Genomic DNA, 18,851 nt, shown 5'->3' with positions numbered 1-18,851 from the left:
GGAGATCTTCCTGACCTAGGGATCGAACTCAAATCTCCCTCATTGCAGGCAGACTATCATCTGAGCCACCAGGGGATCCCTTTTTTAAGGCTGAGTTACATTCTGTTGTTGCTATATGTCACATTTTGTTCATCCATTTATCTGGCAATGAAAGCACTTGAGTAGCTTCTGTCTTTTGGCTATTGTAAATAATGCTGCTGAGAATGTGGATCTGTCTGAGTCCCTGTGTTTAGTACTTTTGGGTGTATAGCCAGAGGTGGAATTGCTGGATCACACAGTAATTCTATTTTTGATTTTTTGAAAAACTGTCACACTTTTTATCATAGCAGCAGCACCATTTCACCTTCCCACCAGCAGTGCACAAGCATTTCAGTTTCTCCACATCTTTGTCTGCTTTTGTTGTTTTCTTTTTTTTGTATTTTCCAGTAGGTGTGAGGTGGTGTTTCATTGTGGTTTGGGTATACATTTCTGTAATGATTATTGATGTTGAGCATCACTCAGTGGTTTATTGCCATTTATGTATCTTCTTTGGAGAAATGTTAATTCAGATCCTTTGTCCGTTTTTTAATTGGGTGTTTGGTTTCTTATAGCTGATTTTTAGGAGATCTCTCTCTATGTTCTTGGTATTAATCTCTCATCAGATATATAATCCGCAGATATTTTTCCCCATTCTGTGACTTTCCTTTTCACTCTTTATTGTGTTCCTTTGATGTGCAAAAGTTTAAAATTTTGATGTAGTCTGTGTGTTTTTTTTTAATCTGTACATTTTGTATCATACCCAAGAAATCATTGCCCAATTCAGTGTTACAATACTTTGCCTCTATATTTTCTTCTGTGAGTTTTATTGTTTTAAGTGTTATGTTTAGGTCTTTAATCTACTTTGAGTTAATTTTTCCGTATAGTATAAAGTAAGCATCCATCTTCATTCTAATGCATGTGGATCTCCAGTTTTCTCAGCACTGTTTGTTGAAAAGACTATCCTTTTCCCAATCAGTGGTCTTGACACCCTTCAGAAAATAATTCTGCCATATAGATTCTTTTTAGTGTGTGAGAGTATATTCTAGCCTAATGATCTATGTGCCTATCTTTATGCCAGTACCACACTCTTTTAATTACTATGATTTTGTAATAATATCTTTTGAAATCAGGAGGTATGAGACCTTCAATTTTGTTTTCTCACCCCATCTCCACCCCCTGCCCCATCCCCCCTACTTTTTAGTGTTCATGATATATCAGCAGTAGCCATTATGATGAGAATTAGCTAAGTTAAACCTTACTCTCTTTATGGAAATGTGCTGTGTTAGGTCAGAACATATTTATTGATCATGTACCATATGCTAGGCACTGGTTCAGGTACTGAGGACACAAAAATCAACAAATGAGAGCAGCTGTAATTCTCAAGGGGTTTTATTCTTGATTGTGTTGAGAGTGGGGAGAAAGTATATAGTAAACATAAATGCAGATAAGATAATTTCACTTACAAATGAGTGTTATAAAGAAGAGAATAGCTGGGAGACAAGGGAATTGCTTTTGCTAGGTTAGTTAGGGAAGGCCTCTCTGAGAAGGTGACTTTTGATTGAGACCTAATGGTGAGAAAGAGGCAGTCATATGAAGATTGGGGAGGAGAGTGTTCTAAGGTACAGAAACACTAATGGAAAGTCCCCAGTTTTATGATTGGTTTCATTGAGTTATTTATTAAACTAGATTAGATTATATCCTGGGGTAAATCCTATTGAGATTGAAGTATAACTAGGAATCACTTGCCACATCTCTTAGAGCACCATGTTCTGAGATGGGTTTGGGGCTTTCTGTGACATTGATGATGGATTCATGAGCCCACTTGTTGCACGGTTGTGTAGGTAGTGGATGTTGAGCTCCATCGGCATTCTCTGGGAGAAGACTCCGTTTATCCTCAGTCCTCTGAGTCAGACATCTCAGATGCCCCACCGTCCTTGCCTTTGACCATTCCAGCCCCCATGAAAGCGTCCTCACCGATAAAGCAGTCACATGAGCCAGTACCTGATACCTCTGTGGAGAAAGGTAATATATATTTTTCCATGTATGGACATGCATTTTACCTTGTATGGAGCGTTCCTTTCCCTCACTTGATAGTGAACTGCTGTCTTAAGCGAGTTAAGAGTATATGGAAAAGAAATTGTCCATAAGCAGGCATGCTGCTCTCCTACAGAGAGGTAGTATGAAAATAGCCAACTCTTTACTCTTCTCAGAAAATTTTTTTCATAAAGTTTTGTCAACATTTCATAGAACCTAGAACTCACTGAGAAAAGCATATTTATTCTTTGAATATAATGGTTTCCTCTGATAGATACAGGAAGACTTTCTTGTTTGGACCCTGATTGTGTGAATAAGAAGCTTGAATATTAAGTATCTAATCTTTCTTAAAATACAATATAAGATTTGTTATTATGCATTTTGACCATGGCATCATTTCATTTAATAGGCATATAAGCATATAATGAAGTATTTAGGTGTTCATTTATGTAACAAATACAGATACAATATAAAATTGATTCTGAATCATATTGATTTACTTGGTAAGCCTACATTTTAATGTGTGTTAATATTTTAGTTCTTTTATAAAAATCTCAACTTTATTCCTCTTAAATTTTAGTTGCATCGTTTTTATGGGCATTTAATAAAACAGGATATCATTAGATTAAACACATGCTTTGAGTTTTTCCTCTTTGAACAGTTTTTCAATTCATATATAAAAAGTGGGAGAACATAATGAACTTGTGTAAATTTTATTATATACTGTTAATGTGTTTTCTGATTTTTTGAAACAAGCATTTTGATGAAATATGATTGTAGGTGTGATATTTACATTTCACCCCAAAATATATAAAGCGGTATTAAATACCTGTCTACTCTGTTTATTTTACTACTGGTAAATGGCTTAAATAGTTGTTGAAATGATAAGAAATTTCAGAGTGATTGATGACTTATTTGCCTCTTTCATTTCAAGAAGGATTCCCAGCCAACACTGAAGCTGAGAGACACACTACATTTTATTCTTTGCCATCTTCATTGGAACGAACACCTACCAAAATGACAACATCCCAGAAGGTTACCTTTTGTTCTCATGGCAATTCAGCTTTTCAGCCAATAGCATCGAGCTGCAAAATTGTGCCACAAGGTCAGATTCCTAACCCTGAGTCACCTGGAAAATCCTTCCAGCCTATCACCATGAGCTGCAAGATTGTCTCAGGTATACATGGTGTATGTGAAGTTGGTGTGTGTAAAAATTGTTAGAATGACAAAGCAAAGTGGTTTTGGTTGTTGTGTTTTTTTTAACTTTTTCTAAGCAGGGTTTTTGTTTAGTTAGCAAGCAAGCTAGGGACTTCCCTGGCAGTCCAGTGGTTAAAGATGCACTTCACTGGAGGGGACACAGGTTTGATCCCTGGTAGAGAACTAAGATCCTGCATGCCACGTGGCAAAACAACCAGCCAGACAACAATAACAGAAAGCCCAGAAGGTTAATTACTATTGATTTGCAAAGCCGAGGTGTCACAAAATAGAAACAAGAGTCATCCATACAGAAAGAATTGAATGAGGAAAGAAAGAAAATTCAAAGCAGTCAAATTTTCATCTAGAATCAGCACAGGTAAATTGTTTGCTAAGATGTCTGATGGAAAGCTAAGGCAGGATGAGGATTATATTTGGAAACCAGAGTGACTATTAACAGAGAAAACTTAGTGGCCTTTGGTTTGTAGTTGAGCTTCAGGGGTTGATTTGAAGTTGAGATATCTTTTACACTCACTAGCCACACTAGAAATTTACTCATTCCTATGATCAGTAGGTAGTTCTGAGGCTTCATTTTCACTGAGGTTGAATTGTCCACTTCGTCACAAGTTTTACATTTATGTTAGGTAAACTTCTAGTAGAAATATGCTTTATAGTTTTGGCTGTGCCCTCTTAGAGAAGACATGAAAGTCAATAGAAATACCTAGGCAGGGGGAGGACTCTATATAATACTTAAATGGCGGGGGTAGTCTTCAGTGCTAAAAATAGCTAAGCAGAAATATGATCCAAGTCCTTGAAGAATGTATAATTTTATACCCCACCCCAACCCCAGTTAGAAGCATTTTGGAACTTGCTGCTTCAGAGATGGAGTTGGCTGAACATGTAAATTGTTTTGAAGTTTAGAGAAACTCATGGATGACCGATGTGATCACTGCCAGTTGAGGGTGTTTAATGGTGTATTGGTCGGTAACCTTTGAGAGTGTTCTGTGGAAACATGGATCTCTGGATTATGTCTGTGACATGGTATTGAGAGATATTTTTGGGTGGGTGAGTTTTGTATTTTCCTATCAGAAATTCATTGCAAATCAAGATTTGGTTCCTAAGTCGACATGTTCACATAGTAATTTCTTCCCTCACTTTAGTGTCTTCAAGTGTAACCAGTATTATAACAACCTGCCCAAGATGTTATCACCTAAAGATTCAGCAGTTCCACACTTATCTAAAGCACTTGGTTTTCAACTTCAATGTGCTACTGGGGGTCTTGTTAGAATACTGATTTATATTCAGTAGATCTAGGGTAGGACCTTAGAATCTTTCTAACAGGCTCCTTGCTGCTGTTGCTGCTGCTTCTGCTGCTACTGCTGGTCCATGGATAAGGATGTAGAGAGTGAAATACTCTAGTCCCTGGCCTCAGCTGCTGCTACTGCTCTCAGTACCTGAAACTTAAAATTTCATTCTCTTCTCCCAGTTTGTCACCTTGGTCCTGGTGGCTCTGCCCCTCTTCCATTTTCTTTAGCATCCTCTTAGGTAGACTGAATATATCTCTTTTGTTTAGTTTATTTTGTTTTTCTTTTTCATTAATAAAGGTTCCCCCATATCAACCCCAAGTCCTTCGCCATTGCCTCGAACCCCAACTTCCACTCCAGTCCATGTGAAGCAAGGCACTACCAGTTCTGTTATTAATAATCCTTATGTTATCGTGGACAAGCCAGGGCAGGTTATTGGAGCCTCCACTCCTACTGCAGGTGTGTGTTTGAACTGAACAATATTCATGCAATCCCCAAGGTGACTTAGTAGCCAGATAATGGGAGAATGAAATTTTCAACCATGAACAGGAGGAGGGAATACATCAGAGTAACTCCTCTGAGTTTCTTTGAGACAATTTACATTTTGTTATATTTCTAGAAATTAAGTTTTTTTTTTTCTAAAGATTCAAACTGAGTCATAATTAATTTTCTAAAAATAAAAATGTAGATTATATTCTCATTTAGATGGTATTTTTTTTTGGACAATGTGGTTATTAAATTTTCTAAATTAAGCTTTAGAACAGGAATAGCTTTCCGAGCCATACATGTTTTTCCTCAGTGATAAAGGTAATCTTTACTTTTCTGCGAATTAGATAAAACTTGCATGTGGGAGGGAAACTGAACTCTGTAGTTATTTAAAAAAAAAAAAAAACTGTAATGGGAAGAATAAGTCTTTGGATTCACTGTGTTTATCATTGTAACCTCAAATAAATAGAGTGCTTTTTAGGTTTCTTTGAGGTACTTAAAACATTTTACTTATTCTCTTCAATCAACTGTTTAAACTCATGTTCCTCTGTGTAAACATTCTGTAGCCTTCACTTCTAATTAAGAGAAATGAAATAAGAGGAATGACTATAATAAGACTGATTTTTTTTAACTTAATTGATTTTTAACACAGATTAATGTATTTGGGCCTTTGCAAGTATTTGGAAAAGTTATGTTCTTTAACAGTGATTATAATTATAGAACTCCTTTAAGAAAATGCTACTTTCAGAGATTCCCTTTTGAATACGCTTAGGGATTTTAAGAAGGTGTCCTTTGAGGATGTTTAGTTTTAGGAATAAGCCAGTCTCTGTAGGCAAGTTTGGTAAATGGAGGAGGTGACCAAATTAGTCCATTTTTAGTCTTGACTCCTGGTTGACTGTTGATAATGTGACTTTCTTTGATCAGATCCTAAAGACAGTTGTACTTATAGAGTACAAACTGTTTAGTGTTGTCAGTATTTTGCAATAGGCGTAACCTTCTAGTGAAACTACTTTGGAGGAACTCACATTCAGTTGAATGCATACATTTTGGCACATTGTGAAATAACCAGCACCATTATGTTACAGTATCTCTTTCTATAAAAGTGCAGATACATAATGTCTACTTAGTTTACTTATTCTACTATACTTCCTGATTAGCTTCTTGTCCCTTTTGGGGATGAAGTGGTCAACTTAATGGAATGAATCCATAAGTATTTTTTCTATAATAATCTCCTGGTTGTAAGTTTTCAACCCTTCAAAATGAACACTAAATAGTGGGGAGAAGAGCAGGGTGGTGGAAAATGGCTTCAGAATTCCATTTTGTAAATTTTACTTTGTTCATACTTTGTTTTTAAATCGACTTTTCTTGTCAGGAAGTCCTACCAGCAAGCTCTCTACTGCCTCTCAGGCCTCCCAAGGAACAGGTTCCCCAATTCCTAAAATTCATGGAAGTAGTTTTGTAACATCTGCTGTCAAGGTAACACTCTTATTGCACTTTGCTAGTTTCTAAAATGGTACATTCAGGTTGAGCCAGAATTTGTCAGGTGATACTGCAGATTTCATAAAGTAGAATCTTCAAGCTAAAAAGTATCATAAAGATCAAGTACTCCAAACTCCCCTTCCTTACCTGTGATTTGTTTGTTTGTTTGGACAGCTTTTAATAGAGTAATAATTCTCCTCTTTCTACAGTCTATTTCCCCCCTCCCCCACCTTCTTCAGGGTAAGAAGTGTTTTGAAATTTAGAACCCCAAATAAGATCTGATTTGTTCAGATCATAGTGCTAGTTATCTGCTCACTGTTTGGCAGAGACAATCAGCACTGTTGGATTAGTGATTCAGCTTGTCATTGTCTTGGCTGCCTTATGGCTAGAACCTCTGAGGTAAAGACTCCTGTTTGAGAATTCCTGAAAATTCAAAGATCATCTCTTACATGACTAGTGCTAACACAGCATTTCTTTATTTAGGCACTTAATGGTGATGATACTGAATAGTTTTCTGATCCAAGGCGAGGTTTTTCTCTAAATTCAGTGTAGTCTGTGATCACTGTATTATAAGAATGCCTGAATTGTAAAAACTCCCTTAATGGCTTTAATTCTCTACCAGTGTATTTTTTTCATGTTTGTTGATGGTATTTCATTACAGTTAAGCAGTGCTTTTAACTTTGTTGCTTGCCCCCAACATTTTGGGAAATTGCCTCTGAGAGTTGGCTTTTGTATTTGAGAACTAGAGACAAATGACAGTAATTTTGAATTTTGACCCTTGTTGTTTTGCTAATTGTTCTTTTTGCTGTGTTGTTTTTTAAATTCTTAGTGAAAAAATAGCCCTCTGCATCCTGAGTATTTATTCTAGAATAAGGGTAACAGATCAAGTTACAAGTAGTGTTAAAAGGGTGTGTGTACTGAAACACTGTAACTACCTGTTACATTCATTTGTTATAAAGTGCCTAGACTCTAGGGATAGAAAAGGAAATAGAAGATAGTACCTGTCCTTCAGTAGCATCTGGCAGGGGCCTGGACATGAAACCAGCGAGTCAACCAGACATTAGAGATTATATGATAGGAGTCTTTGCAGCTGATAGTGGGCACATATGAGTGGGTTCTTGCCAAGTTATAGCCTTACTTTGAATTAGCCTCAAAAGCAATAATTAAAATGCAGGTGGACTTGGAAGACCCCAAAGAATTTTGGGTTTTTGTCTTGCTTTTTGGTATATGTTGCTGGAGAATGTCATAGGCTTTTATTAAATATAAGTGACTAGAGTGTCTGAAATCACTGACTTTATCCTAATTGTACAATACGTATTTTTACAAACACAGCAGGAGGATTCTTTGTTTGCATCTATGCCACCTCTTTGCCCAATTGGGAGTCACCCTAAAGTTCAAAGCCCCAAACCTATAACTGGAGGACTTGGAGCTTTCACAAAAGTAAGTATTCCTGAGGGGATTATCCCACAAGTTGATAAGTTGTTGTTACAGAATCTTTTTTTGTGGCACGTTGAAGTTGATTGATGCTACCACCCCACAATATGAAACTTTTTTTAGTGTGTTTCATCTGTAAGACTGGATCCTACTTCCAAGACGTGCTTCCTTTTGTTTACTGTTGTTGACAGGGCTTCCCCTGAAGTTCAGAAAGATGGGAACTTCAGCGAGCATCAACAGTGCATTTCTCTGTAGTGCCATTTTGCCACCAGTGCCTAAAACAAATGACCAGATTGGTTTGCAGATACACTGGATCAAGTCCACACCCTACTTTTGGTCCCTTTAATAGCTATTATGGGCTGTATTAGGCTTCCCAGGTGGCTCAGTGGTAGAAGAATACCTGCCAATGCACTAGCCACAGGAGCTGTGGGTTCAGTGTCTGGGTCAGGGAGATCCTCTGGAGAAGGAAATGACAACCCACTCCAGTAATCTTGCCTGAGGAATCCCATGGACAGAGAAGCCTGGTGGGCTACCATCCTTGGGGTTGCAAAGAGTTGGACACTACTGAGCATGCATGCATGCTGATTTAAGGCTATATTTAAGCAGTATTTTTACCCATCTAGTGGAGTCATTTTTTAAAGACCAGGCTTCCTTAATTCCTGCAGACAGAATAAATTCAAATATTAGTAGAATTGTTCATGGACTGTTTATTCAGTGTCATTATCATGTTTGTTGCAAGGTAATCATCAAACAAGAACCTGGTGAAGCCTCTCATGTACCCACAACAGGAGCTGCCAGCCAGTTACCACTCCCTCAGTATGTGACTGTGAAAGGGGGTCACATGATAGCTGTGTCCCCTCAAAAACAGGTTCTAACTGCTGGAGAAGGGACGGCCCAGTCACCAAAGATTCAGCCCTCCAAGGTTTGTGTTGGGTAAGGGTGGAGAAGTCAACCTGTCAGTGAACGTTGTTTGCCTGAGTCATGGCCAAGTGGTGCAAAGATTCAGGGTGAGAGCATCACTGATGATCCTGGGAAAGCTTGTGGATGAAAGTCTATGTTAAATCTACCTGTTCTTGCCATAGTCACTGACAAGAGCAGGAACATGTTTTGTAGAGGGGCCAGAGACAGTCCAAGAGGTGAAGGGACACTGTGTTATCTCTCTGGCAGTAAAGGCTGTTGACGTCGTGGACACAACTGTCTACTAAATTCAGGTCTAAAGTGGGTAATGGAAAGGATCGAGGTCCACTGTTTACTTGTTTATTTCTGATAGGAGAGTGCTATAGTTTGTACCTCTGATGTCTTGGCTGTGTGATCTGTTGAGTGATTCCTGGCTCCTTAGAGAGTTTATTTTCTTTGTTATCTGGAGGTTTGGGGAATTTACATATTGGGAGAATTGTAAAGCAGAGATACATGTTTCCCTGTATCCATGGTGCTTAGGAGTGCCAGAGTTTATCCTGCTGTTATTCATATATTGTCTTAATCCTCAGACAACCTTGCAAGGTGGCTATTTTCACCACTGTTCTACAAATGAGGAAGTTGTGGCTCTAAGAGGTTAAGCAACTCCCTTATGAGCATACAGCTATTATAAGTGACAGAGAATTTGAACCCAGGTCTAGTGACTCCAAAACTCCCCATTCTGGACCTGTTAAAATTTGGGGCTATTGTCTGTAACCTCAGCATGCTTTTAGAACATCCAGAGTTAAAATTATTTCACTTAATTTAGGGCAGATATATCCTAAAGCTATTACAAGTATTATGTGAAGTGCTTGCTTTTCAACTTTAAAATAGGAAAAGGTTTTAGATATTTTGGTTAGTCTAGATAGCTGCATGTAAATTGAGTTAAAAATTCATAGTGTTATAGTTGGTTCTAAAATCTGTAAGAGTTCATTAACTACTTTGCCAGACTTACCTGCTTATAAGACTCAACTGATGATTAAGAATGTATAGATACTGAGGCCCCCACCTCAGACTTACTGATCAGAACTTCTTGGGGGCCCTGGGAGTTTGGATTTTTAACAAGCTCTCCTGTTGACTCATATGATCAGGCACATTTAGGAACCATAGAGCTACAGCATCAAATCTGACTTGGGGGTTTCCATAGGCAGAATCACTAAAACAGGCAACCCCCAGCTAGTTCCTGATGCTTCTTCCGTTGTTTTGGCCTCAGGGATAAGCATTCTGTCCAGATTCCTTTTGTGAATCAGTTATTGTCATCTGGTCTTTGTACTCAGATATGTCCTATATGTTGTTTAAAATCTATTTTGGTTCACCTAGAAATACATGGTATTTCTGATTTGGGTTTTGAATCATTATAGCATTGCTCTTTGTCCTCAGAAACTCTGAGAAGTTTCCACTTTTTGCTACTTTTGTATTTTGCAAATCTGTTCACCCAGTAATATTGGCTTTCTTGTCACATTGCCACCTACCTAATGGCAAGGTAGGACCAAGAGAAAGTGGATGATGCATTTGTGCTAGAATAAAACCATGCCTTGAATAAAATGTAAAGGCACCTGATAAGAAAAGCCACAGAAGTGTGAAAAAATTGCAGAGAAGCAGCAGAACATGAGAAAAGACATCTATTCCAGAAATTTAGTACCTGCTTTAGACTCAAGATAAGAAGCTGTGTGTACATACAAGCTGTCCCTCTTATTGCTGAGGTGCAGTGAGAGAAAGCAAGCCCGAAGACAGAAGGGTGAACAGAATAGTACTCTTAATTTCCACACAGCTTTGGCACAATAGAAATAACAGCTTAGTTTTTTTTATAGAGATAGAGGTGCTGATTTTGACACGAAAGAGACAGCTAAGGAATTGGTGGTTCACATGAGAAAGAAGGAAGCAGTGTGGTTTAGTTAAAACAGCATGAGCTTTGTAGATGGACAGGGAGGCCTGGCGTGCTGCGATTCATGGGGTCGCAAAGAGTCGGACACAACTGAGCAACTGATCTGATCTGATCTGACACACTTAGATCTCAGCCGCTTATTACTTGTGTGAACTGGGCAGATTCATCTCTCTGAACCTTGTTTTTTTATCTAATAAAAGGGAACGTTACCCTTTCTTTGCCTTTCAGTGCTGTAGGAGAATTAGAGATCATTGTATATAGAGTACCTCACACAGCAGGTGCTAAATCAGTGATGGCATATAATGTTATGTGAGATACAGTGTGTGAGTACCATGGAATAGTTGCTGTCATTGAGAACTAAATCGTAAGTGGCTGTATTTTTCAGTGTCTGGAGGGAAAGTCACATATGTGAATCCTCAGCGTCAGGTTGCTAGTTTCTGACTTGCAGAGGTCTGTACAGTGCACAGGGAGGGCAGGAATAAAAACACCGAATCAAAGCATGAATCAGAGTTAAGTGTTTATAACAGTACAGAACAAAGGTGAAACTGCTTTGTGAAACTGTTGATAGGAGGAAACATGGAAAGCAGAGACAAGTGTTGTGGGACGGGAAGAAGAGAACATTTGGTAAGTGATTTCAGGCTCTAGGCCAAAATGTTGAGGTGGTTGGTTTTTTTTTTTCTTTTTCTTTTAAGCTAGTTTGGGGCTACAGTGTCCTACGTAAGAGACTTAGCTGTGGTGTCATAGACATAAACCCTGCATAGGGCTTTCCCCAGTAGAATGCCAGGCGTCCTCATTCTCCTCAGTGTTTTAGAATAAAGGAAGGGAAGTTCGTCTTGTGAGTGGTTTGTTCTTAATGTACAGGCTCTGCTAATAAAAACTGCCCTCTTGTGGCCAACATGGTGATGTTTTATTTGGCTTTTGGAGAGATTAGGTACATCATATTCTGGACATTTTGAAGCAGTTGAGTATGAGGATAGAGGCTGGCACAAGGAGAGAAAAGCAAGCCAGATGCATGGGATTTGGGAGAAAAATTAAAATACGTGCATGTGTGTATTATTTTCCTTTTTTTTTATATTGAAGTATAGTTTGTGTACAGTACTATATGTTACTGGTGTACAGTGTAGTGATTCACAATTTTTAAATGTTATACTCTCTTTATACTTATAAAATATTGACTGTATTCCCTGTGTTGTACAGTATACCCTTGTAGCTTATTTTATACCTAATAGTTTGTACGTCTTAATCCTCTATCCCTGTACTGCCCCTCCTTCCTTTCCCCACTGGTAACTACTAGTTCATTCTATCTATGAGTCTACTTCTTTTTTGTTATATTCACTAGTTGTATTTTTTTATATTCCACATGTAAGTGGTATCATATGCATATATTATTTTCCTTTTAGATCTTTGTTTTCTTTGTTAATTTAGGAACATGAAAATATATGTAATTTAGCTTAGTCAGTGGATTATTAAATGTGATATATTTTGTAAATGTAAAGACAGACGTCTTAGGAAAAAAGTTCAACTACTAGAACAGACATTCCCAAACCAGAAGCTTAAATAAGCTTATTTCTCTCACACATATAAGACCAGTAGGTAGTTCTGGTGTGTGGTCCCACAGTCCTCAAGAATATAGACTCTATCCTGTTTCTCTGTCATTTTCAGCATTTGGTTTTCGTCCTGTGGCCACTTCACCTCATGCCACCAAGTTCACGTTTCTGGTCAGCAGGAAGAGGGAAGGGGAAGGGGTTTTAGGGAGAGCGGAACTGAAGAGTCGCACACACCACTTCTGTTCCTATCCCTTTAGCCAGAAAGGAGATGTCAAACCTGGATGTGAAGGAACTGGAAAATAGTATTCTGTGTGGCCATGACCATGCCTGAAAATTGGAGGTTCCTCTACTGTGAGAGAGAAGCAAAGAATAGATATTGGGGTTCAGCTGGGATATATTCCTAAAAGGAGAACTGCTTTAATAGGGTAAATTTTCAGCTTTAGTATATCCCAGTACCCTCTGGAGTGGCTGGACAAATTTATCTTCTACCAGCAGTGAACAAAAGTTCCTGTCTCCCCATATCCTCTAGCCAGTTCTTGGTATCATCAGGCTTTAAAACTTTCCCCTCCAATCTGATGGTTGAAAAGTACTTTCTTCTTTAACTTTTTAGCTTTTAGGAGGTAGATCTTTTGCTATTCTTATAACCTTATAGAAGTCTTTTCATCTAGTTTCTGGTGAAGTCTTTTTATAAAATAAAGAATTGGGGAGTGGGAAACACTGCCCCAGTTTTCCATTAATTAAGTTGTTCCTTCTAATTGAAAATCCTACTATTGACCTTGTTTTAAAAGAGCTCCAAAGTATTTTCTTACTTGAAAGAGTTTATAGTCTTTTCAGGACAATGTATTTCTAATTTTCATTGTTTGGTGCTGGAACCTTTTTTTTTAAAAATTGAATTAAATGTCTTTCTAGCTTACACTTTTTCTTTTTTAACTGAATGTTTACCTTTAAGGAAAGAAAAGATTAGAGGGTATAGAAAAAGATAACTTTTCTTAAAAATCAGTTGGAAGAGGTGTCACGTGTTATGCCATATAATGAATGACATTAATTTCTAGATGTTCTAATGATGAAGAAATAATTGCTTCAGAGAAAGCACAGAAGGAATTAATGAAGATGTGATATTTAAAAGTATATAGTGGAATTTATACTTTATATATGAAAGTGTTTATTGCAGTTTTCATAATATTAAGTTTAAAGTTACCTAAATAGTGACACAGCAGTGAAATATTTACTTAGATTATGGTATATCTATTCTAATACATTATTTTTTGGTCACCTAAAAATGTTTTTGAAAAACAATAGCATTGGAAATCCCTGTAATATGATGTTAAATTTAAAAATTATAAAACTATATATATCCTAATCTTTGTTTTCAAAATGTACATTAAAAAGAATCAGAAGTAAATAAATACTGCATTAAAAATATTAGGAGATTATTTCAAGGTAAGTAGAGTTTTATTTTTTCCTTTTTATTTCTGTTTGTCCTAAGTTTTTTTTTAACATATACTACTTTTTATAATTAAAGTTAGTTATAGATAGTAGCTGGAGTTAAGACAAAAGCTATAACAGTTTATTGTAATAACATACAGATTGTGAGAAATACTGCTGTTCGCATCATAGATAGCATTCCTAGACAACTGAATTAGACAGTATATGTGTTGTGTCTAGGAGTTTGCTTTGTTCTTTGCTGAAACAAGAGTGACTGTACTGTTTTAAAACCTTGAAGGAGTATGAGAAGAAGCACTGCTGGATTTTTCTCTGTTTTGAACAGGTTGTTGGGGTGCCAGTCGGGTCTACTCTGCCTTCAACAGTGAAGCAGGCTGTGGCAATCAGTGGTGGTCAGATCCTTGTAGCCAAGGCCAGCTCATCTGTCGCCAAAGCAGTTGGTCCAAAGCAAGTTGTGACGCAAGGAGTTGCCAAGGCAATTGTGAGTGGAGGTGGAGGAACCATTGTCGCTCAGCCAGTGCAGACATTAACCAAGGCTCAGGTCACTGCTGCTGGCCCTCAGAAGAGTGGATCCCAGGGTTCAGGTACTGATACTAATTGAGGGCCCTTTCAACAACAGCCCCTTCCAAAATCCTCTGTGCTAGTGATTTTATTTGCTATTTGGTTCTCTCTAGGAAAACTTAGTAGGTTGAAGTTGTAAGGAGTTTTATAAAGACATGTTAATCTTTTTCATGTAACATTTTACATAGAGATCTATAATGCTTCTGCTTTAAGGTATGTGTGTGTGAGAGGGAGATAAAAAACAGTTGAAATAGAGTATATTTCTTGATACTGCTTTCTTGATACTGCTTTCAAGTCTGAAGAATAATTCTCATTTGTCCTCATTTCCACTTTGGGTTCTATTTCAGATTTAAGATCTTGGTATGTTCATTTGCCAGCAGCATTTGGAGATGTTTGACTAAAGCATTCTCTACTAAATAAAAGTTTCAACACTTTGAATGTTTTAGTCCTTGATGTGTTATTTCTGTGAGGGCAGGAAGAAATATACTTAAGGCATTTGATATGTACTCATTTTTGATGAGACTAAAGAGTGGTTGCTGTGAGTTGGGAGGATAGAAGGGTAGTGAATGTCCAAAACGAAGATTTCAGAGATGACGGATTGCTACTGATGACAGAGTTCATTTGTGGCATTAAAAATGAGTGTTTGACCTATGGCTGATTCATATTGATGTTTGGTAGAAACCAGCACAATACTATGAAGCAATTATCCTTCAATTAAAAATAAATAAATTAAAAAAGAAAAATGAATGTTTGAGATGGACTGGAGAAGTGATCTTTGGAGTTTGGAAGATATAGCACCCCAGAAGGGAGAGAATTAAATAAGTCTTCTACAGTGCTGTCACTGAGAATGATTATCTTTAGCATAGAGCACAGTACTTTTGAGTCAGGAGTCTGCCTTCAGCAAATGAGGGGAAGTGACTTGAGAGTTCAGGAAATGAGAGCAGAAAAGAGAGGGAGATATAGCTCAGTAGAAGCCTCAAAGGAGGCAGGACTCTTTCTCCTCCCCTGGAGTGAGCGGTGATAATGGTTTAAAAGCCAAACTGCAGAGCAGAAATGTTCCTCTCCTGGCCCTGCTGCTAAGTCACTTCAGTTGTGTCCGACTCTTTGCGACCGCATAGACGGCAGCCCACCAGGCTCCCCCATCCCTGGGATTCTCCAGGCAAGAACACTGGAGTGGGCTGCCATTTCTTTCTCCAATGCATGAAAGTGAAAAGTGAAAGTGAAGTTGCTCAGTCGTGTCCGACTCTTAGCGACCCCGTGGACTGCAGCCCACCAGGCTCCTCCGTCCATGGGATTTTCTAGGCAAGAGTACTGGAGTGGGGTGCCATTGCCTTCTCCCCCCTGGCCCTAGACCTCAGATATTGAGGTAAAACAGAAAATAGCTAGGGGATTCCTGGGGATGTCTTATTTTCAGAGGGCTTACAGTTTTAATTACCACAAAAAGAATGTTCAAGGAGGCTAAGGTTCTAGAAGGTGTAAGGATCTCAGCATGAATTCCTGGGGTTAGGGGCATAGTGAGAAAGTGAAGGAAGAAAGGATGAGGGGATGGGTTCAGATCAGGGACCTTGAGCCCCGTGGGGACGGGCTCTGGGTGTGTGTGGTAGAGAGGTTTGCGGTTCTGATGTGGTTGCTATGCATAGTGATTTAAGATGAGATTAGTTCTGGTCATAACGGAGAGAGATGGCCCTCAGTTCAGTCTCAGTTCCTGGTTATTTGGGGCAACTTCCAGGGTTCCTGCCTCCCAAAGCTTTGCATAGTGAAGTGGTGATGAGAAGAATACTCTCCCAGGCAGGAGGAGACAGTGAGCGTCCTTGCCCTGAGGCTGCTCAGGTGGGTGGTTCTGTTGGGTTTGTTTGGTGGAGATTTTTTTTTTATGTATTTTATTTTATTTTTAACTTGACAATATTGTATTGGTTTTGCCATATATCAACATGAATCCACCACAGGTATACACCTGGTGGAGATTCTAATGCAAAGTAACTGCAGAAAGTTTTCATGTTCAGAGGTTTTACAGCCATGTGCACTGAGAAGGAAATTCTAAGTGGTAAGTGAAAGCTGTTTGACATAGGTGAGACTTTTAAAAGATGAATTCTAGTTTCATAGTATATGTGTCAGTAGTTGACTATAGCGTTTTTTAGTTCTTAGGAAGTGAGGGAGACTAAAAGTCTTGTTTCAAATCAGTATATTCAGTGTTACTAGAAATTGACCATAAAGGGGCTTTAAAGAAATGCGAAGGAAATGTTATTTCACATTTGAAATGTGATTATTTCATTAATTGTCTAAACCGTAGTGCTTTTGAGAGTTGAGTCACTATTAATATTTATAGTGGGTGCTGTGTGCTAAGTTGCTTGAGTTGTGTCCAAGTCTTTGCGACCCTATGGGCCATAGCCTGCCAGGCTCCTTTGTCCATGGGATTCTCCAGGCAAGATTACTGGAGTTGGTTGCCAGGCCTTCCTTCAGGGGATCTTCTGACCCAAATCTCTTATATCTCCTGCATTGATTGGCAAATGGGTTCTTTACCACTAGTGCCACCTTGGAAGCCCAAATTATAGTTGGGACACGGGTATAAATTGTAACTGCTTTGGGAAAACCAGGATATATGGTCACCCTATTTATATACAGATATAAACTTCTTTATAGTTTATAGCAGATTCTTCTAGTATGTAAATTTTTTAATTAGCAAGATAATTAAGAACATCAGCCTTTAAAGCATTGTGCATCTAGGACGCAAACTGTAGAGTTGTTTTTTTAATTTATTTTTAATTGAAGGATAATTGCTTTTACAGTATTGGTTTGGTTTTTGCCATACAGCAACATGAATTAGCCATTAAGTGTATATATGTTCCCTTCCTCTTGAACCTCGCTCTCACCTCCCACCCTTTCCCACCCCTCTAGGTGTTACAGAGCCCCAGTTTGGGTTCCCTGAGTCAAACAGCAAATTTCCGTTGGTTGTCTCTTTTACATGTTGTGGTGTACCTGTTTCCATGCTCTCTCTGCATGCTGCCGCCCTCTCATTCCTCAACCTTACCCATGTCAACAAGTCTGTTCTCTACGTCTGCATCTCTATTGCTGCCCTGCACATAGGTTCATCAGTACCATCCTTCTAGATTCCACATATATGTGTTAGTATATGATATTCTTTCTCTTTCTGACTTCTAGGTTCATCCACCTCATTAGAACTGAGTCAAATGCATTCCTTTTTATGGCTGAGTAGTATTCCATTGTATAAATGTACCACAGCTTCTTCATCCATTCATCTGTTGATGGACATCTAAGTTGCTTCCATGTCCCAGCTTTGTAAATAGTACTGCAGTGAATATTGGGGTACATGTGCCTTTTTCAATTTTCATTTCCTCAGGATACATGCCTAGAAGCGGTACTGCTGGGTCATATGGTAGATTTATTCCTAGTTTTTTAAGGAATCTCCAAACCGTCTTCCGTAGTGGCTGTATTGGTTTACATTCCCACCATGTTTGTTAATGTTTTTGAATAGTATTTTATTTTAGAACTAGCATTCTCTAGTTTCAATTTTAGAACTAGCATTGCCTTCAGTTCCAACTTAACTTACTGTTTTTCCTCTTTCTTTTTTTCCCCTTTATTCCCTTCACCATTTTAGTGATGGCAACATTGCAGCTTCCAGCTACTAATTTGGCCAACTTGGCAAACTTGCCTCCTGGCACTAAACTCTACCTTACAACAAACAGCAAGAACCCTTCGGGCAAAGGAAAACTGCTGCTGATCCCTCAGGGAGCCATCCTGCGAGCTACCAACAATGCTAGTGAGTCCATCGTTAAATCATTTGGTCCTTGGGTCTTTGAGTATGTTCACCTCATCCACCAGAGGGGCAGTTCTTACCTGTTTCAGAAAGCATTTTCTTAGCTTTGTTTGTGGTTACATGGTGGCATTTGCCCACATGGATTTAAACCATACAAATATTTTAACTAGCAATGGATTTTTAAAATAATCATAGTCTTGGGAGGTGACACTGTTTTCTTGGATTTGTTTACTGAAGAGTGGGATCAGGAACAAATACACTGAAGAGGTAAGGATGTTGAGGCTGTTTGTGGGAGAAGGCTGAGCTGGAAATAAAGAGGAGTTCTTTCTGTCAGTGGTACCTAAAGACTGGTAACACCAGAGAAGATTGCTGAACGCCTGCTTTTATCTTGAAGGGGATGGGAATAGGATTGGAATCAAATGTCTCTCCTTGCCATTATTTAGATGTGCTGCATCTTAAGTTTGCTAGTTTGGTTAAATTTGCTAGTTTGGGAAATGGCAAGAGAAATACAGGCTCAACTTTAGTGTATAAGATGTAAAGCCCCAAGGAAATTAGATGGTTTATACTTATATAAATGGTTTGTACTTATAGACTTATATAAACTTCTGCTTTGACATATAGTGAAAAACAGTTTGGGTGGTGTTGAAAGGGTAAGAGGAATTCTATCTGAGTCAGAAGTATAATTGGTACAGTAATTAGGTTCGTTAGAAATTAGCCACTTGTCAAAATGCAGTGTG

The 18,851-nt window shown here is 38.3% G+C and overlaps 1 protein-coding gene across 9 annotated transcripts in view; it reads left to right on the top strand.

The window, feature by feature from the left end:
- The window catches only part of YEATS2 (YEATS domain containing 2), a 103,538-nt gene that overhangs the window by 53,353 nt on the left and 31,334 nt on the right, over positions 1-18,851 (top strand). For 5 of the 9 annotated variants that reach the window (XR_011464536.1, XM_070372577.1, XM_070372560.1 and 2 more), the window contains 8 exons: positions 1,864-2,040; positions 2,987-3,229; positions 4,851-5,009; positions 6,409-6,512; positions 7,848-7,955; positions 8,689-8,871; positions 14,104-14,362; positions 17,956-18,117. Coding sequence is in view for 8 of the 9 variants with exons in the window: in XM_070372577.1 (XP_070228678.1) it covers positions 1,864-2,040; positions 2,987-3,229; positions 4,851-5,009; positions 6,409-6,512; positions 7,848-7,955; positions 8,689-8,871; positions 14,104-14,362; positions 17,956-18,117 (1,395 nt within the window). In the remaining variant the exon portion in view is untranslated. The remainder of the gene's footprint in view (positions 1-1,863; positions 2,041-2,986; positions 3,230-4,850; positions 5,010-6,408; positions 6,513-7,847; positions 7,956-8,688; positions 8,872-14,103; positions 14,363-17,955; positions 18,118-18,851) is intronic. The other 4 variants (XM_070372584.1, XM_070372574.1, XM_070372592.1 and 1 more) reach the window with 3 other exon arrangements.

This window comes from Bos mutus, chromosome 1 (assembly GCF_027580195.1).
Source record: "Bos mutus isolate GX-2022 chromosome 1, NWIPB_WYAK_1.1, whole genome shotgun sequence".
Classification (NCBI taxonomy): domain Eukaryota; kingdom Metazoa; phylum Chordata; class Mammalia; order Artiodactyla; family Bovidae; genus Bos; species Bos mutus.
This window is presented reverse-complemented; position numbering and strand designations above follow the sequence as displayed.